Here is a 21,465-nt window from a genome sequence, read left to right on the forward strand (position 1 = left end):
GCTCCCTTTGAGTTGAATATATATATATATATATATATATACAAAGCTATGAGCAGTGCAAAGTGAAAATGTTCAGGGCACAATCCATATTGTTTTTTTATGTGCTATCAACTGTGACCAACTTGGCCTTGGCTCGAACATCAGTCGTTTAACTCTTACTGCGGAGAACTGCAGCTTTTCTTACTTTACATCCTGTATGGCACATGACACGTAGGACTTGGCATTTTAATTACTTGATAGTAATAGCAGGTTCAGTACACACAAATAACACAGGTTTTATAATGTATACAAGTTCGAAAATAAAGAATACATGCATTTAAAATATATGAAACACCGTAGCAACCTGATAGAGTTTTGTTTTTAAAAATTGCCAGTGTATATAGATTTATTACCTACTGCAGTACTGACAAATATTTGCAGGCTTTCTGCGTATTCAGATGTATTTGTGGTATGAATGTGGTATGATAAGTCTGTTATGTAAAATTTGAACAGATGGATAAGTTTTGTGGCTGGTTTTTTACACAGACTGCTGGTTTTGTCTTGCTGCTTAGCCCTGCAGGGCACGATCCAGCACATGCTCATCCTGCACAGGAAAGGGCATGGTGACATGCAACTGCCTGTTCTCCTCCATGGTGCGCTGGATGGTCTCGTAAGCGTTTGAATTTCCAGACCAACAGCGACGAGCCACCTGCAACACACAGAAACACACAGATAGCAGCAGGACAATTATCGTCTGCAGACTGTGAAGTGAGGCTGTAACCTGCTTCGCATTCAGCTATCTCACCCCATTGGAGACATCCCAGTTGAGCATCAGACGGGCACGCTTTGCTGCCTCCTCTGAGCCGTCCAGCACCAAACCAAATCCTCCATTAATGACTTCACCCCTGTAAATGGGCGGCAGTTATAATCACCCTGAATTAAATTTGTATTAATAGATAAATATGGCTTTGGCGAACTGTTGTAGTCAGACTTACCAGCCAACACCACCTCCATTGTGCAGGGATACCCATGTGGCACCTCTGAATGCATCACCAACAAAGTTCTGAACTGCCATGTCTGCAACAGGTACACGCTGTGAGCTGTGAGTGGACTTTTTTATTACTGCTCAAGTATTTATGGATTATATGAATGTGGAAATACAAGAACGATGAGAATATGAAAAAAGGCTTTATGTCACCAAAGTTATACGTTTCTGGGCCAAGCCACAACTTTCAGCCACAACCGTTTTCATATCAGCAGTAGTCAAGGAGATTCAGTTTTGTTTTTTTTAAAGACACAATTCGGTTTCAGTACTGTCCATGAAGCAAAGCACAGAGCATTTTTCTTTGATACTGGTTTCCTGCAGAGGCACTGAAACTCTCTCAACCAGTAATGGGTCATACGCTCTGTTATAAAGCTGCATCTGTCACCACAATGTGCTGCCTGGAAGTGAGCTTTAAAATATTGTAAGTCTCCCATTCTTGCATTCAGAATGCCTTTAAGGAACTGACTTGTGTCATGGGACACTTGTGTGTGGCAGGTTGAGTGTGGACTCAAATGCAGGACTCGGCAGACAGACTTGAACTAAAAAACTCAGCTTTATCAGCCGGCAAGTGGCAGGCCAATAAAACAGGCAGGGCAGAGCTGACCTAAAATAACTAACACTGCTGGACTGATAGGAGAACACACAACATGAGGGGAGATCACAACAACAAACTAAAGAAAACTAGGGGCTTAAATACACACATGAGGTAATCAGGAGGATGGGACACACCAGGGAACACAGGTGAACTTAATCTGACTAAAGAGACAGGGGAAGCAAAACTGAACATACACACAGGAGCCAGGGGACTCCAACAAAATAAAGAAGGCAGTAACACACACTGAGGCATAATTATTTGATCTAGCCCACTTAAGATGACTTAAGCTCAAAGTGGGCTGTATGTGGCTCGTGATGTAAAATGAGTTCAATGTATTAAGCTTCAAATTTCAGTTGTATTCAGCTGTAGTGAGTGTACCACGTACCTGCGCAGAAGACAGAACCATCATACACATTAGAAGTCTCTCTGAAGGGGCTGTCTGTGCCACTAACGTCATGATGGTCTCTGCTAATAACCACTGGCGCCTGAACAAGAGTAACAACATCGACACTACTGAGACTACACTCAAAACTGAACATCAAGCCTCATTATCACCTCAGCAGACAGTTTATCCTCTTACTGAAACGTTTCCATCAGCAACAGCCTGGTTGATCGCCAACGCAATGGAGACTCTTCCTTTCTGGTCAGAGTACAGGATTCTGGCTTGTGATCCTACAACCTAAACAAAAAAAAACAATACATGAAGCATATGGGCATTCTTGTTGTATTATTATTCATTTATTACCTGTGTAATTTACACTGAAATATCCAGTGGGTGGATAGTTTTAGTAGGGAGCTTACCATTTTATGTTTTCCAGCCTCTCTAATCCAGCGAATGTTGTCATTGTACTGTTGTTTCACACGATCAGGTACATTGGCGCTCATTTCCTCCAGGACAGTAGCGGCAATGTTGTCAGTTACAGCGAGATCTCTGGGGTCGCCAGATGTGCACACCCAGCGAAATGGCCCAAAGCCCAATGAGAAAATATCCCTGGGTAAAGGCATATGAAATGAGATCACAAATATTGCACACAAGCTTATTCACACATCTCATTAAAGGGTCTAGTCACAGTATGGCAGGCTTCACAACATATTTAAACTTAGTGAAGTTTAGTTCATTCAGGAGGTTTCTCACCCCATGATGTGCTGCACATAAGAAGGGTAACGGAACTCTGTTGCTCCTCCACCAACTTTTTGAACCTCTGCACCTGTAAATCAAAAGACAATGTTCCTCGTTATTAGTCTATAATTAACTGCATGATAATGGAGTTCCCTGTGTTTGTTAAATTACCTACCAGCTCTTTGGGCCTCCAGGAGGAAAGCATTACCGTAGTCCCAGAAGTGCATGCCTGCATCAGCCAGCTTGTTGATAGCCTTTATTTGTCTTCGGAGGCTGTGATAGCATTTAAAACACATTTCTTCAGCTTAATAGAGAGACATATAAAAACAACAGCACAACAATAAGCTTTGTTAAGCTCTGTGATTAATTTAACCTTTCTTGGACCACGTTGCGGAAACGGTCAGGATCAGTAGACATGAGCTGGTTGGCCTGATGGAAAGTGAGCTGGACTGGATAGTAACCACCATTATATGGGTTGTGGAGCGAGGTCTGGTCTGAACCCAGATCTACCAGGAGCTCGCCTGTCCTCTCAAACTCCAGCAGGATTCTCTCCCTGTTTAGAAAGAGCAGACTATGACTAAGACCTCAAGGGAACAACAACAACAAAAACTGTCTCCTTCACTGCAGCTGCAGCTGTACACCTGGGTTTTATAGTGTAAACGTATCCCGTCTGACTCACCACAAGTCTACAACATTGCCATGGTATCCCAGACTGAGGGGAGTCTTGGCGCTCTTAGCCTCTCTGTAAGAAACAAAGTAGTAATTAGTGACTTTCACAGCTGAGAGATTTACCTGTGGAATCATTCTAACATTGGATCACCATGCTACTTGTATGTTTATGGGGTTTGTTGTAATGTACAAAACATTTTACCACCTCTAATCCACACAAGGTTAAAAGTATACATACAGGCGCAAACACCCCCACTGATATTTGGTTAAATGTCCCTTCGTTGAACAAAGTCTCAACAAAGAGAACACGCTCGAGTGAATCCTGCAAGCTAGTACAGGCAGTCAGCTGGATATGCACTGCTTCATCCATAACCAGTCTCCTTACATCAAAAACCAAACACACCTTCCCAACTTGAGTTGATTTAAGGGCCACCTTTTTGATCTCTGATGTAGTAAATCATTTCAAACGAGAGCAGTCTGACTGAACCTTTGATAAAGACTTTTAATCCAATGTTCTCAGTTACCTTATGCGTTTAATGCACTGATCCAAGCTGCTAGTGACCTCCATTAGCCAACCCTGCTCATGTCTCTTTCTCAGAGGAGCCTCATCCACCTAAACGCAAATCAAATATACACAGTCACATTGACTTTACACAGTACTTCCTCTGTTATTGCTTAGTCATCAGAGTTCATGGGAAATGACTTGAAACCAGCTGACCTCTGCAATCACACTGACGCAGCCAGCAATGACGGCAGCTTTAGCCTGAGCGCCACTCATTCCCCCCAAGCCAGAGGTCACAAACACACGCCCCCTCAGATCACCAGAGCCCAGGTACCTCCGGCCAGCATTCAGTACCGTCAGCTGCAAAAAAGGACCACTAATATAAATCTAAAACAGGCACTACAGCGTGCATTATTACATTTTTGTGTGAGGGACTTTCAGACTGTGTTGTGTGCATCTGTTTGTAATTATTACAAACCATAGTTCCATGAACAATCCCTTGAGGCCCAATGTAACAGTAGCTGCCTGCCGTCATTTGACCGTACCTGAAAATGCACAGCAAAAAGCAAAGAGACCACACTTGGCATTTCCAGACGAAAAAAAGCAAGTAGCTATAATGGACCTTGAGGACTTACATTGATACACCCAGCGCAAACATCTTCTCATACTGATCTCTGGAGGAGTAATTTGGAATAACCTGATGCAAGCAAAAGAAAAACATGTGAATGCGTCACTTATCTCTTCATATGACATTACTGAGCTAAATGCCTGATGCGCCGTTACCATGCCGTTGGTGATGATGGCGCGAGGTGAGGAAGGCAGACTGGGGAAAAGACCCATGGGGTGACCGCTGTACATAACCAGAGTTTGTTCCTCTGTCATCTCGCTCAGGTAATGCATCACGAGGCAGAACTGCACCCACACAAATGCAAAACTTAAAAGCTATACACTGTGCTCAGAGACGTGCAAACGATCATGTTAACTCAGGCCATACCTGGGCCCAGTTACTGAACACCTGTCCGTTCCCTCCATAGGTGACAAGCTCTTGAGGAAACTGAAGGATGAAGAACGAATTCTTTGTTATTCACATCAAACACATAAATTATACAGAAAACCTAGCATTTTATTCAGTAGGCTTAGCCTTGTTAAGCTGTGCTTACCTGAGCAACTGCTGGATCCAGGTTGTTCATAATCATTAGCATCATAGCGGCTGCTTGACGTGTGTGACATGGGTACTGATCTATGGGGTAAGCTCTTAGGAAGCAGAAGGAAATTCATGTTACTTGTAAAATGGGGGGAAAATCAACAAAATACCACTTTGAAGTTGAAATGCAGTTTAAATATAAGATATATTTATATATCTTATATATCAACTGAGTGGTCTCTCAGTTTCATACTGTTATAGTATGTGATTTTTTAAATCTTTTCTTCCTCTTTGTTTTCTCTGTTCTACCTGTTCTGCCTAAAGATCCCAATGACCGTAATTCTGAGCATCTCTTTTAAATCTTTATATAAAAATTATGTAAAAAATGTAAATGCACGCCCACACTGGTAAGTGCCTGTATAGCTCAGCCCATATATTAGTAGATTAATACATTTTAAAAGTATTACAAAGTGCAACTGTTTGCCTTCTATTAGTTGTAACACTCACAGAAAGATTCTTCAGTGTTAAATATCTAAATAGAATAGAAATATTGGCATCAGAATTCTCTCAGGCTGTCCTTGGTGAGCCTTACCTCATCCGTAATGTGGGACAGAAGCGGTACATGTATATGTGCCCATACTGCCGCAGCTCTTGAGCAAATTCAGGTGCGAGCGTTGCATGGTGGGAGGGGGGGAAATAACGCAGGGCATTTCTCAGCGCCAGCTAGAGGAAAGAGGCATTTAGAGGACGTTAGACAAGAAACGTAAATGTTCAGAAAACATGATTAGATCTCGTTCTGCTCCCCGGTCTTCTCGTGTAACTTATTAAGCATCTCTGTGTTTTTCTCTAAATTATTCACTCACTTAGTGGAGGACCTTTGAGAATAATCAATTTTTAGGAAAGGGCGTGATCCAGGAGAGGTAACGCAATAGGACAGAGGACACAAATGCACTTTCCCATCAGACATATTTAGAGAAGCCCAATTATGTGACATGATAGTGCAGCTCTGTTTGGATAATGTCCAAAAGTTTCCTGTGCATAAATTGTAACGTCACCGCTTTTAATGTTGGTCACGTCTTTTAAATCTGAATTATCATCATTAGTGCTAACTAAAACTATGAAAAAAACTATGGCAGGATATACCTGTGCTACTCACGGACCTATTTCTTGGTGGTAAAACTCCTACAAACTGTGCGAGAATATAGTTTTGCAATCCATTTACTCACCCGCTCCTCTTCTGTGGTGAGGTTGGGAGTCCGAATAGGTGCATGTGGCACATTTGGATCTCTTCCCCGGTTAGGGGGCAGCGGGTTGAGGGGCAAACCGCTGCATATCTCCTTTAAAGTAGACATGCTGTTTTAGATATTTGCTACGACACACCTGATCAGAAACCTGTAGACAAAGGTAAGACTGGAACCTGACAGTAGCTCTAACGATCCCCTGTGGAGAGAAAGAATTCAAGGGAAGGAGAAACATTTGAGGGCAATCGCTCTTTGGCTGACTGTCCCATTGGCTCTTTGGTCATCTTTGCCCTTCACAATGCACCAATGGTACACCATGACTAGAAGAGGTTGTTTGGTAATTATTGATCCCTTGCGGAGTTTGAAGCAGCACATGCTTGAGTAGACAAACACTTACTGAGACCTCTGGCCCCTGACGCTTGCACATGTAACTGAGTTACACAAAAGTGTGCGTCACAACTTACCGAAACCTTTTAGACAGCACAGTGACTGTGCAGAATCATTATATAAATGTTGCTCCCCATTAACAAAACCACGAGTGCAACTAAATACCACAGTTTCACTGAGAACAGGAAACTACAGGCACGATGTCAGTTTTCAAAGATGGTGGGTACGCTCACTTACTGTTTATGGTTCTTTAACCTGATGTACTGATATATTATCAATACACAATATAATATCTTATGTTGTACACCAGTATGTTTTTTGAGTGAAAACTCAATGTCGGTAAGCAAACACGTGATGAGTAACATTGTTCATTTTTCCATCGTTAATGATGTAAACCTGCAATATGATGTGTACAGTCAACAATATCTCACAAACCAGAGATTTGTAATTGATTTTATTATAAAACTTTTAACAATATCCACTTCAAGTCAAGTCAGTCACTCCTGTGCGGCACACACACGGTTCATTTCAGCTTAGATGAGGTAAATTTTTCAGGTCTGGTTATAAAAAAATGCAGTCTTACTGGACAGAGAGTGCCAAGACACAAATAAATAGCTCATAAACAAAAACAAGTTGCAGTCATTTCCTTCAGTTTGTGCTTCATACCTCGTAAAGCTGGCAGCTTTTTCAATAATGTTACTAACATAAACTTTTGAGACAAATTTGATATAAGTAACATTTGTGTATCAATGTAAAACACAGAAAATTAAGACAATATACTGTTTACACTCTCTGAACCTGTGATGGTTAATCACACAGCAGACAAATGTTCATCCTGAGACACGAAGAAAAAGAGCCAAACGTATACACACAGTGCACTGTGCGGGTGTAGGAAGCTTGGTCCTTAATTAGCACTCAGCTGAAGATTATTTACAACCATTTTGGATGAGCACAGTGGCAGGATTAAACAACTTCACAAACCTTGTTTTCTTTTGTCCATTAAATCGCTTTGCTGACAAAGTTTGTAAATGAAACTGAAATAAATGTTTTATCTGCAACAGCATGCAAACAGTATCTGCTCTGTAGCCATTTTCCTTTAAGGACAAATCAGAAACCAGTGGAGGGAAAATCTTAAATACTTTTTGATATTAAGGTGGCAGCCTCTGCTTCCATCCAGCCATTCAAATTACTTCAAATGAACTCATAATAATCTGTAATCTGTGCTGCGCGTTTCCTCACTTTGTCTATCCAGCTTCCACACAGCCCAAAGCAAAACAGCCATTTCTGATCATTTACAAATGAGCTATTAAAAAGAAACTGTCGATAGTAAAAATAAACTGATGACAAATAATGAAAAAATATCTCTGCATTATTTTTGCTCAATAAAGGGATGTCATGTATGGATACTGAGCGTCGCTGTTGCTGCGGAGAGTCATTATTAGCTCTCTGTGTTGGCCTGTTTGGTATCAGAGTCCTGATCTGAGGCAGATGTTGAGTTTTCATCCAGTGCATTTGTGGATTCAGAGTCTTTTGGGGTCTCGCTGGGTGATTTGTCATCTTCTTGTGGGTAGAGCTCTGGGTAACGCTGCATGCACTCCTGCATAGACCTGAACTGCTCCAGGCAGTCAGAGCCCTTCACCTCCTCCTTACTATAGTGGAAACAAGAGAAGGCGTCCTTAAATTCAGTCCCACAGGGACCACTGGCCATCCCACCCAGGCAGGGGCAGTTCCAATTAATCTCCCCATTGGGAAGAATTAAGCCTGGGACAAAAGAGGAGAATACAGAATAAATAACTTGTAATTGTGCAACTTCACCAAAGCTTTCTTTACCGTTTCTCACCTCTCTCCTCAAATGGGTCATTGGGGTCTTCCTCCACGAGCTCCGCAGTGCTGGGTGCTGCATGATCCTCTTTGGTGGCAAAGATGATCGTGTCTTTACCTGTTGTGTGAAATAGAGTATTTTAAATAAATCATCAGGAAGGTATCAAAACTTTTTCCTGTCGTTGGGGTTTTTTTTGACACATATAAGTCAAAATTTTGAGTTGAACATCTCAAAATTTCCACTGAATAAATGGAATTTTTACGAGATAACATGAAATGCCGGCTTACTTATGACTGGCAGTTTCTTGTATCTTTTTCCAGTGGAGGAAACGAGCTTCCACAGGAGATGATTGGTGGAGTTCTTATTTTGTTAACACACTTAAAACAATGCTCAGCAATTCTTAACAGACTCTCTGGAGTGAAGATTTGCTGATTTCTTTCTTTTTTGTGTTTTGTTTGTTGGTATTTTATACAATTTTCTTTGAATCATTTAACAGCCAATAAAAGATTATTTGAAGTTATCACTCAAAGCACTTCAAACTAAATCCCAGGATTTTTTTCCAAGGACTTAAGAGCTTTATCTGGCATTGAGTCTTCTCTTTGGTCGGAGGAAGCCAAAGTATACAGAGAAAACCCCATAGACACAGCAAAAACATGAAGACGAAGATAAACACTCTTTCGAGGTAAGCTGAGAAAATCTCTCTCTGTCTGTCTGTCCTTCTCCCAATCTGTGATGTGTCTTCTCTGCTATCTGTTATTCAAGTTCCATCAGCATTGTGTTCTAGCACGCTATACAACTAAACTGTTTTCTCTGACACACATCTGTTCCCACAGTACATGTTTACTGGTTGATATGAATGGGGAAATGTATAAAACAGGCTCAGCGGGACTGCCCTGGCAAGCACTCGCATACACTATTACTCTGTACTGCTTTTCCTCCCTTGCAAGTGAATAAACATTAGAGCAAACTGAGATTAAACTGACTTTGATTGAAACATAGATATGAAGAGGGGTCATTATATCATGAAGGCACCTGAGCTGCCATTTCAGTGAGTGTGCAAAGGTTCCTGCCACTCCGTTGCATGCACAAACAAGCTCGCAATAAGTTAGTTTCAATTAGTTAAATTCACGTGAATTTAATACTGATAAATAGAAAAGGTAGCTACGCATTTAACAGTTGTGATTATACAGAGTTATATAATAAAGCATGTTCTCTTCCCACCTTTAAATGAAACATATTTGTGTGATGATAATTATTATTATTATGTGTGATTATAAACTCTTATCTCCAAGAACGAGTGTGCACTCTCCCTGTTCTCTGAAACATTAACTAAGGATTAATAAGCCACGTAATCATAGCTTATACATTACGAATTCAGCTGTAGTTCAGAATTTATTATAGCCACTTTTTCCCCACTAAATAACTAAACTTAATCTACAGCCAATAAGGGCTGTGTAGTGTAAAAGCATCTTAAAACCACACTTGGTGTGACGAATTACTTAATCTGCTACCATGACAGTCCAAATACTTTCACACACACTTTAAACTATAACTAGACTAGAAGTGACTTTCTAACGTGCTAATATTAGTCACTTTAATAATTACGGTATGTTGCAGGCCTAGTGGACTGTAGCACCTTCTGGTCAAGGTTAAACTCTGACGGCCACAGGTGGCAGGCACTGTTGCCCTCTCAGGATAACTGTCCTAGCTCAGATCCTATGAGGGAGCTTCTTAATCCACCTTATTATTACACCAAGATTCATTTTTCATTCAGACTCAACTAAGCTTTAGAGAGTAGCTTTGCAGAAAAGTTAGCCGGCTATCACAGCATGCTTACCTTCCTGTCTGACCGAACTCATCTCTTCACGCCGAAGCACATTAACTTCCTCCTCTTGACTCCTTGAAACAGATAGCAGGTCACTGATGGTTGCGCCTTTTACTGACACACAATGCAACAAACGCAAATCACAGCATCGCAGGTTTTAATCCATCCTTCGGAAGCTGTTTCACAACTATCCTTGCCAGAACGTGGTTACTCTTCTTCTCCGAAAGTGTTGCTGGGATTGTTCACGCCACGGTGCGCGTTGCTGCCTCCTGGAGTTCGTAACAGAAATATCATCTTCATCTTGTGTTTGGACCACACTTTATTTCTGCGAAATTACATAAAATGTTATCCGCTTAATTATTGAATATTATTCAAGTAATTACAGGTAGTTTGGTACACCCGTCCATTAAAGCTTTTATCCCTAAAGTTCGGTTGTATTACAAATCAATTAACGTCACTGAAAATAAGTGAATGAAGAGACAATATTACATCTTCTACTTTTTTTATGTTAATTACACACTCATATGTTAAACATATGAGTGTGTAATAAATATAAAACGATAAGATAAAATAGAGATTACAAAAAGAGCTTTCCAAAATGTTTATTTTTGGAGTAAATATATTGTGAGTTATAATCACAGGTGTTAATGCACACTGAGGGAAAAATATAATTCAGCAAACTGTTTCACGCATGAAATGAACAATACAGGGATGGCCAGTCGTGATACCGGTTATTCTGGTATCTAATTTTTAAAAAATCCATTTGCTTTGCCCAAACCAAACACCTGCTGTTCCTGAATAATACATTGTACAAAATTGAAAATAATACTACTAATTAAAGATTATTACAAAAAAAATTACAGTAGGAAGCTAATGAACAAATTATTGCATTAGCATTCACCATTGCTCAATCCCTCTTTAATGGGGAAAAAGAGGAAATATCTGAAATATCTATTGAATAACTGATGCCTTGTGTCCAACAAATTACTTCCTTTGTCAAAATAACTTTTGAATGATCAGATATTTTGACCATTTAAATGGTCACCATCTCTTTTTTTTTTTAATTAAAAAGTTTAAAAACTTGAAACTTGAAATCAGATCTTTAAAGCAAATACATTAAACTTCTCCCACAATCAAAGCTGTGGTATAGACTTTTATTTATTTTATTTATATATTTTAAGTTAACTAATTTATATTAGATTAGATTTCATTTAAATTTATGTGTAATGTTGATGCAAAATTGAATAAAAAAAAACAAAAAAACAGACAAATAAAGTTTTTTAGTCGCAAATATCATACAAATGCTGAATGCACAAATGCTGAAAGAGAAAGATGCGGTGCAAGCTTCAGGTTACTGAGAAAAATAATGGAAGTTTGTGCGTAATGTTTGGTGAAGCGTTGAAAAGAAATACAGAAGTGGTTAAAGAGAAAGAACAGCAGGAGGTTATACACCAGCACATGCTGTGCAGGCTCCAAACCATGGAAGCATTACATCATCAGATGCTGTACAAGCTTCACATCATGGAAAAAAATAATGAAGGCTTACACGTAATGTTTAATGAAGCACTGAGACGAAACACAGAAATGTTGAAAGACAAGGAGCAAATGAAGCAATGTGCAAACAAATACAGGGCAAACTTCAAGACATGGAAGCAATTCAGCAAAAGCTCCAGAGCAAGCTTCAAGTCACCGAAGGTTTACACATAATGTTTTACTAAGCAGTGAGAATTAATACTGAATACTGAAATACTTAAAGAGAAAGGAGAAACAGGAGCTATACACCAAGAGACTGTGTGCAAACTTCAAGTATCAGAGAAAAATAATGAAGGTTTGCGTGTTCGATAAAGCACTCCAAAGAAATATGCAAATGCTTTAAGAGAAGGAACAACAGGAAGCAGTTCACCAACAGATGCAGTGCAAACTCAAAGCCACACAGAGAAAATGGAAGCATTACAAGAAATATTCGATAAAGAACTCAAAGAAAATTCAGACCTGCTAAAAGAGAAGGAAAAACTCCAGAAACCCAGAGAGAGATGCAGTATATTCTTTAAGACTTTGAAACATAAAATACAGAGTTGTGAGTATTAATAAAGTAAAGGACAAAAACACTGAACTCAAGGAAGAGAAAGAACAGCTTGAGAAAATATGCAGAGAAATAGAGCCAAATTACAAGCACTCTACAACAAAGTCCATTACGCAAACACCAAAATGCAAGAGCAAAAGCAACGACAGGAGAAAAATCTCAAAGACATACAGTCTTTATTTCAAGAACTACAGAAGAGACATGAAGAGTTAAAAGCCATCCATCACAAATGACAACAAAGAAACAAGGACATGCATGAGGCAAACAAAGAACTGCAGGAGAAAAACAAAGCCCTGCGAGAAAAGCAAAAGGAAAACCAGGAAACATTAGAAGAACTGGAGAGAAGGTGGAAGGTCAAGATGACATGCAGACGTTCAAACCAAGTATCGAAATGGAGAAGAACTGTGATGAAAATGACTTTGAAAATGGCATGTTGGTGCAATGAAGTTGGTGCGTAGTCATTTGAACATTGCCTTCAGTAACTCAGCGAACCAAACCCGAGATAACGTCATTTTCCTTAAACCGCCGTTATGCTAAAGCAGGATTAGTTCAAGTTTCTTAATTTAATGACAACTATAATCAATTCTTATGCAAGCACACTTTCAAAAAAAACCTTGTGTGTGATATTTTTGTTTGATATTTGTAAGATGTAGATGAGTCCGATGTAAAGCTTTGCAGGCACTCAAATGTTTATTTATACTGTTTTCAGTGAGTCCTTTCTCCAATGTAGCATACCCAGCTCTGCTGTCATCCTACTCGAAAGGCGTGATTATACAATGGAAATGGAACCTGTGTTGGTCAGCCTTCCCCTGCAGCTAAGCCACGGCCCCTCACAATGAGACTGCCCAAACAGTCCTACTTAGTATTATTCTCTGACAAAACCACATTATTTCATCATGTTTTTATACGGTCTGTTTTCCTCTTTGTGTAATACTTTGGCGGTTTATGTGCAAAGACCAGAAACTCAAACTGAAACCACAAGTTTAATTCTGACAGGGTCCTGCGGGCTGATCGTAAACCACCAGACAGTAAAGCCATCATTTGTTAACAAATACATCAAAATATGGGAACTAAATCCACAACATTGTGGTGACATAAACATCACAAAAACCTCCCCAGATTCACCTGTATGTGTAAAAAGGACATTCCAAGCAAATAGTTAAAAGTCAGTCTTTTTCCACAAAATTTTTTATTGAGAATGTTTTTTGTACAAGTTTGTTCTGAAATGCAATTATTTTTACATATTCAAAGACTTTATCTTACACTTAAGACAAATTCAAGTTATTTAATATATGGCCTATGTACAGTCTGTTTGGAAAAGTTATTATTGAAAGTACACAAAGCAGACAACTAAAAACAAAACAAGACATAAGACTGCATGGTGTGGGTAACAAGAGTCAATGAAAGCTGTCATTTAATACTGAAGCTCCCCGGGAATGCCTTAAATTAAAAATGAGTTTTGAATATTTCCCAGAGGTTGGAACCCAATGTGAGCTCCATCTCTTCTTCTTAGAGGACCCTGACCCAATAAACGCTTCAGGGCAGTGTCCCGATCAGAAGCATACTCACTCCTCGACTCTGACAGTTCACCTCCTGGTTTACACCATTAACTGACTGGCAGGTTAACTAAAAAAATAAAATAAAGCTGAAAGTAAAAGTAGGAGATAACACTAAGCACACTGAAGACAGATGACCGTCACCATCCAAATCAAGTATGCCTGCATACCAAAGTATTGTCAGTCCAGAAGGGGGGGAGGGACTCCTGCAAGAAGCCTATAGGTGAATATAGGAAGCTTTAATCATGTTTAATCAGGTAGAAACATGGATAAAGCACAGCCAAATGTCTTTCTTTGCATCATTTTGGAAGGTCTGTGGGGAAAACAAATGGAGTGAAGAGTCAGCATATTGTCCCAGCACCTCACAGTACCCGATTTCAGCTGAGACTCCTGAAGGTTCCTCAAACGTCCTAAAAAATTGCAGTGCCGATGATGCAGGGGCTTCTCATGGCTGTAAAATAAACGCGGGTTTTGTGGTGCTAAAAAAAGTTGGGTCAAAAGCAAGAGCACGATGGCTAGAAGAATAGGCCTTCAAAGCTTCCTACTTCACTCTGTTCTTTCACAAATATTTCAAAGTACTGGTAGATAATGGTGACGGCCAGCAGGATGCCAGTGCCAGAGCCAATGGCTCCAAGGAAGTCTGCCATCACTGACAAACCACCGATACAAAGTCCACCGAAGGCAGCAGCAGTGGGAATGTATCTAAAATGAAAACAGAGAAATTAAGGAAATTATACACCCTGTGTTTTTTTGTTGAAAATGCACTCTGTAGCAAGGATGATAGCATTCACATATACGGCTTAAGAAAAAAAAGAAGAAAGAAAGGGAATACTCAATCACAGTTTAACATAAAGACACAAAGTCAGTTAAAATTAATAAATATCACCCCGTCAATTTAGAAAGCACAAGCCATTGTGAACTCATTTCATCTACTGTGGTGTAAATGAAAGTGACAACAAATGCATTGGAGACACAACAATAATAATTCCTCCAAAAGGGAATGATTGTGAAAGGTTTTGGTGACTACAGACTTTTTACTAGTGTCTTTTTTGCTCACTGCTGGCAACATGAGACAATTCAAGTTCCAGCTCTTCCTGGATGGCACATTAAAAAGAGCCGCTACACCTACCACAGTCTCAAGAGTGTGGAGGAAATAGTAGGAGAAGATCATCAATTCAGCAATAGGAGCTGTATCTGCTCCAACACTGCCAGAGCCCTACAAAATGACCTACCCCTCAACCCTCCATGTGCATTATTCCAACTAAAGTGTCAGATACAGACTCGACAAGTGTTACACAAAGGCCGCAATCCTTTAGTGGAACCTGTGCTAACAGACTGGCACCATGCAGTTTGACTGGCATTCCCCCAGAGAAAACCAGAGCTGGCAGGTTCGCCACTGGCGCCCTATTTTCTTCAGTGATGAAAGGAAGGAAGTTCACCTCATGTGACAGGTATAAATACATTTGTAAACACTGTGGCAAACATTATGGTGTCTGCAAGATCATCTGTGAAGAGAAAAGAGCCCTCTAATACACCTGATGTCCCTTTTATTTGCACCACAGCATGTGAAAGACAGACGTTCATGCTTCCTATCCCTGACTTTGTGTTATACACTGATGATCATGTTCCCTTACATTTTTGAGAAGTGTGCACTCACTTAACTAAGTAGTGCTTAAAAGAGCAGTTTAGCAAAAAGTGTGGGTTGGCATTATTTATATATGTATTTATATTTATATGTAGGAAATGTGAAAAGCAGTTATATGGAGGCTGTGTCTGGATGAACTCATGACATAACCTCCTGAACCAGAGCATTGCATGAGAAACACTTGAAACACAAAATTGTTCTGTATATTTTGGGAAGCTGGCGAAAATCTAGAAGGTCAACAGGTGTAACAGATTTTGTATTTTACCTGTTAAGCTCATGGACCATTGAGGTCTCTCTGTGTCCCCTCATCACCATCTGCTGCTCCTTCAGCTGTTTTGCAACCTGCATGACAGGAAATGGAATAGAGCTCTAAGACCGAGTTTTCTTGAAACAATGTCATAACACAACCTACTAGAAAACAGTAATAACTTACATCTTTTGCAGAGGAGCCTGATACTTCAATCCAGGTTTTGGAGAAAAAGGCACATGAACCAAGCATGAAGACGATGTAGATTACTGCGTGGACTGGGTCCTCCAGAACAGAGCCAAATGATTCAGGTGGAGAGAAGTAGTAACAGAGTCCCCCGACTGGGTAAGCACGGGCCGGGCCACCAGACGATGCGTCCTGGGAAAACAGGAACAAAACGTACTCCATCAGTCACTAATGTTAACATGATAATGAGTTGTCAGACTCCGGTACATCCTTTCCACAATTTTATTTTGTTCCCTTTTATCAATAACCAAAAATATCAAAGAATAGGCTTGTCCTGGCACATAGGTGTGAATGTCATGGTAAGCTTACATAAATGCAGCTTGTGTAGTTAGGAAAATATGGTTTAAAAAAAAAACCTGACTGTTTAAGAGGAGGTAGTTTTTATAAAGAAGATGGATCGCCAAACCATTAGCAGAGGCATTTATTTTTGGGTTGTTGGGTCTTTTTGCACTTTGCATGTCAACACACTAACAAACTGAACTGAAGAATCTATAAAACGCAAACATGTACTCACAGACCACGTTCCGAGCAGATTAACCAGGAAATTGCCACTGAAGCGCGTGGAGAGCATCTGGGAGATCACATACAAGTTGGAGACCAATGCAGACTGCAGGATGATGGGAATGTTGGAAGTATAAAAGAGCTTGATGGGGTAGGTGTTGTACTGTCCACGGTAACGAGCTGACTTGATTGGCAGATCCACCCTGAATCCCTGTGAGAAGAGATTAATTCATCACACTGATTTTATTTATTTATTTATTTTTAAATACACATTTTAAATCTCAAGTGGGTTAGTGTGAAGTCAGACAAAAGAAAAGAAACGCAACCGACCTGAAAGTATATTACTACAGCAAAAACAAAGACTGTAGCAATCAGGTTCATGAGGTTGGGCAGGTTCTGTCTGTAGAAGGCCTCTCTCAGAGCACGCACTTTGTCAGTCCTGGTGGCAAGCAAATGGAAAAGAGCGATGATCGCACCCTCAAACTCCGTGCCTGGAAACACAGAAAAAAAACCTCTCAAATTAGAAACCTTGTTTTGGATTGCAAAGATGCAACATGTTTTTTTTTTAAATTATTACTTCATTTAAAAAAAAAAAAAAAAATCACTTTGTAAAAACCAATTATTGGTTCCTTACCTCTTCCAGTGTTCACAGTAGTGGGACTGAAGGCCTTCCACACAATAGTTTCACAGATGTTGGTAGCAATAAACAAGGAAATGCCTGAACCAAGACCATAGCCCTTTTGGAGCAACTCATCCAGCAGCAACACAATCAGCCCAGCCACAAACAGCTAGAGAGAAACGTAACAGTTCGAGTCATATGAGATTTCTATGGAGATTCGCCATGTTTTTCAAAGTTTTGAGTATAGACTCCAACAAACACATTATGTCTTCTGTTTTTACATTTAAAATGAATAAAAATAAACTATATTTTTCTTAAGAAATTACGTAGGCTTGTGGAATGAATGATTAATAAAAAAATAAATAAAAATACTGACAGCAGATGGGATAAATTCAAAAATTTTACTCCACTTCGTTCTCACATTCACAAGATTATAAGAAGCTGTGGTGACAGCAAACTGCTCAGCTCACAACCCCAGCAGGTTGTGAGCTGAGCAGAATAAATGAAAAAGAAATGATTTCCGTTGATTCATTTTTTTGAAAATTACTGCATCTATACCTGTTGTTACGTTATCAATGAGTATAACAGTTACCCTAAATGATAAATAAAGCCAAAAATAACTGAAATTTTATTATGTTTCCTAGCCCAAAAATTTCTTTAAAGTACCAGTAGCATCATCTCAGTACTCGAAAGTACGGCGTATGTGTGCTTTAGGTTGATTTCAAGGTGCTTTCCTGTTTCTCTAGAGTATGAAAGTAACATCTCATTAGGAGTATAATTATACTCACAGGTTTAAAACGATTACCAACTAATAACAATTTAAAAAAGGCTAATTTTAATCAAAGTGTTTTCACTGGTATTCTTTGAGTGTTTATGAAAAGGTAGCAGGCAAGGCTTTGGGAAAAGACAAGCTGGAAAAAGAAAATCTCCGTTGCCTCAGCCTTTTGTAAAGAGATTAGAATTTTGTATTGTTGTATAATCAACTACTAATCACACAACTCTAATATGAATGCTGAACCAGACCTTGTACTTAGTTACCCTGTATTTGACAGAGTAACTAATGAAACCTCTCTCTGAAATGCGCCTTGTGCACTTCTTTAATTGTGATGTCAACATTAAGTTTAATAAGAATGACATTGAATAAACCGTAATGCCAGTGTAAGAAACATATCTGTAATAATAACGTTCATAAAAACAAAAACAACATTGTTGGAAACTCTGAGGAACCAAACAATTAATAATTAATTAATAAAACAATTTATAGCTAATTTATATACATGTCCTGACATTACACAGTTCAGGTATGTTTGCAGATATTCATCCTGTTCTCACCTGAATGATGATCAGCAGACAGATCCCTGCACCCATCTCTGACGGATCTCCGTACATGCCAGTCATCACATACACAATAGCCTGGCCAATGGTGATGATCATGCCAAACACTGAAGAAAAAATAAATAAATAAAAAAAATCAGAGGTCAGAGACCCTAAAGTCTTGATAGGCAATTTCAAACTACTTAAAACCAGCACCTGAGCAGAGTTTACATACATTTTTGTGCTCCATTAAAAAGCGCTCTGTCCTTTGGAGTGTCTCCAACTTCAATGATCTTAGCTCCAGCAAGCAGCTGCATGATCAGGCCTGAGGTGACAATTGGCGAGATACCCAGCTCCATCAAAGTACCTAGAAGAAAATGTTCAAGTTAGACCCCAGAAAACAGCAGACATATATCTAACTTATACACAAATATATTAAAAGGTATATACCTCTGTTTGAGGCCAGAATGACTCTCATCCAGTAGAAAGGATCTGCAGAGTCTGAGGACATTATGCCAAACAGGGGAATCTGAAAAGCAACATTGTGCATTTATAGTTGAGTCTTAATTGGCTGCATGAAGTGTTATAATTGTGTGTCCCCTGAATTCACTGGCTTCAGCTTGATACTTTAACTATTATGTAAGAAACATTCATGTAACAGACAACTTAATGTAATAATAACATTGTAATAATTTATGCTAAGTTTTTTTTAACTTATTTAAGCTGTTGAGGTTTTTTCCCCAATTAAAAATATCATAAAGATGTAAATACACAAACTAATCAACAGTGAGACTCACCTGGCAGCACACCAGAAAGATGAAAAGAGTGATAGCAGTCCATAACACCTTCTCTCTGAACTGGATCTAATGAGCAAATGTAATAAGTTTAAAACGAGGGGAGGGGGGTAAAAAAGAAAAGAAAAGAAAAGCATACACATTATAAAGCTTACTGATTGCTAATTGCTTATTTAGAACTATGAAAACAAGGGGGAGGTATTTGAAAACACACATACCTTTCTTTCGGGTTTTTGGATCTCTGGCAGCACAGCACAGAAAGGCTTTATCACCTCCAAGAATTTGACTGAAAACAAACAAACAAACATGAGTAAAAAGGTGATCATATCTGGTTATCATCAGCGGGACGTGGTAATGAATGGGGGGCGGACTTTAAAGACAAATGTGAATGTACCAACAATGTACCTGAATGTAAAGCAAAGCTTTGAAAAAAAAAAAATCAGTTTCCTGTTATGTCAGATCTTTACAGTACCTCTACGACCTACATGTTTCTAGTAATGCAAGGCAGGAAACAGGAACAGCGGACTCACAAAAAACAGAGCGTCTTATGCGTCGTCATCACTAGACTGTCAATGTCTTTGAATGAGTGGCTAACAAGTTAGCGTAAAGGTCTCGAAATAAAGCCCCTCACCGTATCGCTTTTAAAGGATATCTACAGACTAGAAAACTAGTTTGCCAAAATATCACCTAGTTATTAAGCTAAACCCTACAACTACTTCTCATTAGAAATATTTTTATAACAGGGAAAAAAACATTTATCAACCAGGAAGCTAGCGACTAAATGCTAGCTGCATGCGATCAATGCCAGTTGCTAGTTACCGTTAGCTAACTAAGTTGTCAAAAACACATAAAACACTGTTTCAGTTTTGCTCCTCGTTTTTTGCAGATCACAGTCTTAAAAATCATGTGCCAAAGTGAAACTTACTGCCCATGATGTCCCAACTGGTCTCTTTATACGGTTCTTCACAGTGGAAATGAGACCAGCTTGAGCCTGAGTAACTGAGCCACCGGGAGGAAAAGAAGGAGACACGTCATCACTACAGACACGAAGACCAGCGATTTAAAGAGACAGCGACCTTTTAACTGAACATCACATATCACAGTTGCAATACAAAGAAACGAAGGACAAATATGAAAAGCTACATTTTAATAGACCTGCTTTAAATTTGACATACTGGTGTAAAGCAAACAACTCCGGAGCCTGACAGTCCCAGAGAAACAGAGGGACAATATTTTTCAGCTGCTACTACTGCAGTTAAAGTTACAGTCAAATGAATGTATGCCTTCCAACTCAAGAGCATAACGATGACATTATGCTCGCCGTGTTGCCTGTGCCATGCGCGCTGGTTTTGATGTCACGTCTTGTGTCCTGTCCACTGGGCAGTCTTGCACCTCTCGATTTTTGTAACCTGGCGCACTGTGCCGCATCTTGGTTGAAGTAACAAGTGTACAATCGTGTCAGATTTTATTGCCATTTTAGTGGAGATGTTGGAAAAGTTTGAAAACGTTACAACAACAAAAAACGTTAGACAACATCTTGGCTTTGACCTTTTTCCTCTCCTCCGTGCTTATGATAGAGTAATTTTAGGAAACTCAAGCCAGATTTTAGCTGGCATAACCAGCCAGGCTTGTAACCAACCAGTTGGACATGTCTAATCTGCTGACAATAAGTAATTGCAACAATATTGGGAATAAATAAGCATGTTTATGCATATTTTCACGTGTAACAGTTCAGTTCAGGAAATAAATCTTGATGTGATGAGGAAGAAAATATTTTTTTAAATAGATGCTAGTTGCATTGTCTCTTTCCTTTGCATTTTTGATTCTTTGGTTAAAGACATTAAGTGGAGCAGCGGTAGAAGACAGTCAGCAGCTCCTTCTTCAGGTCCATTTTTCTGAGGATTCTCAGAAAGTGGACTTGCTTTTGGGCCTTCTTCAAAACCGCAGAGGGGTTTGAGCTCCATTGGAGGTCTGTGTCTATGTGCACACCCAGGAACTTGAAACTGGACACTCTTTCCACACACTCCCCGCTAATGTTGACAGGCTGCAGCTCAAACTTCCTGCTTCTGAAGTCGACTACCAGCTCTTCTGTCTTGGTGGTATTGAGATCCAGGTTGTTGTCTACACACCA

At 39.5% G+C, this 21,465-nt stretch overlaps 3 protein-coding genes across 3 annotated transcripts; all 3 read right to left on the reverse strand.

Moving 5' to 3' along the window:
- Window positions 1-220: 220 nt before the first annotated feature.
- Window positions 221-6,527, reverse strand: uroc1 (urocanate hydratase 1). Its single transcript, XM_006806682.3, has 19 exons — window positions 6,281-6,527; window positions 5,647-5,777; window positions 5,071-5,164; window positions 4,905-4,964; window positions 4,694-4,822; window positions 4,546-4,607; window positions 4,389-4,455; window positions 4,127-4,270; window positions 3,933-4,021; window positions 3,419-3,481; window positions 3,113-3,292; window positions 2,915-3,012; window positions 2,755-2,827; window positions 2,421-2,610; window positions 2,200-2,298; window positions 2,005-2,104; window positions 975-1,056; window positions 785-884; window positions 221-688 (listed from the first exon to the last, which is right to left on the reverse strand). The coding sequence occupies exons 1-19, from the start codon at window positions 6,404-6,406 to the stop codon at window positions 548-550; spliced, it is 2,028 nt and encodes a 675-aa protein (XP_006806745.1). The 5' UTR covers window positions 6,407-6,527; the 3' UTR covers window positions 221-547.
- A 603-nt stretch (window positions 6,528-7,130) lies between these two features.
- On the reverse strand, window positions 7,131-10,552 carry chchd4b (coiled-coil-helix-coiled-coil-helix domain containing 4b). Its single transcript, XM_006806683.3, has 3 exons — window positions 10,342-10,552; window positions 8,523-8,621; window positions 7,131-8,443 (listed from the first exon to the last, which is right to left on the reverse strand). The coding sequence occupies exons 1-3, from the start codon at window positions 10,361-10,363 to the stop codon at window positions 8,121-8,123; spliced, it is 444 nt and encodes a 147-aa protein (XP_006806746.2). The 5' UTR covers window positions 10,364-10,552; the 3' UTR covers window positions 7,131-8,120.
- Window positions 10,553-13,582: 3,030 nt separating this feature from the next.
- On the reverse strand, window positions 13,583-20,359 carry sec61a1a (SEC61 translocon subunit alpha 1a). Its single transcript, XM_006806684.2, has 12 exons — window positions 20,260-20,359; window positions 19,553-19,620; window positions 19,338-19,403; window positions 18,991-19,069; window positions 18,776-18,907; window positions 18,559-18,668; window positions 17,242-17,395; window positions 16,938-17,098; window positions 16,621-16,818; window positions 16,047-16,238; window positions 15,879-15,955; window positions 13,583-14,670 (listed from the first exon to the last, which is right to left on the reverse strand). Exons 1-12 carry the CDS (start codon window positions 20,264-20,266, stop codon window positions 14,484-14,486), a joined length of 1,431 nt encoding a protein of 476 aa, XP_006806747.1. The 5' UTR covers window positions 20,267-20,359; the 3' UTR covers window positions 13,583-14,483.
- Window positions 20,360-21,465: the final 1,106 nt, after the last annotated feature.

Source organism: Neolamprologus brichardi, chromosome 5, assembly GCF_056152115.1.
Source record: "Neolamprologus brichardi isolate AB-2024 chromosome 5, ASM5615211v1, whole genome shotgun sequence".
Classification (NCBI taxonomy): domain Eukaryota; kingdom Metazoa; phylum Chordata; class Actinopteri; order Cichliformes; family Cichlidae; genus Neolamprologus; species Neolamprologus brichardi.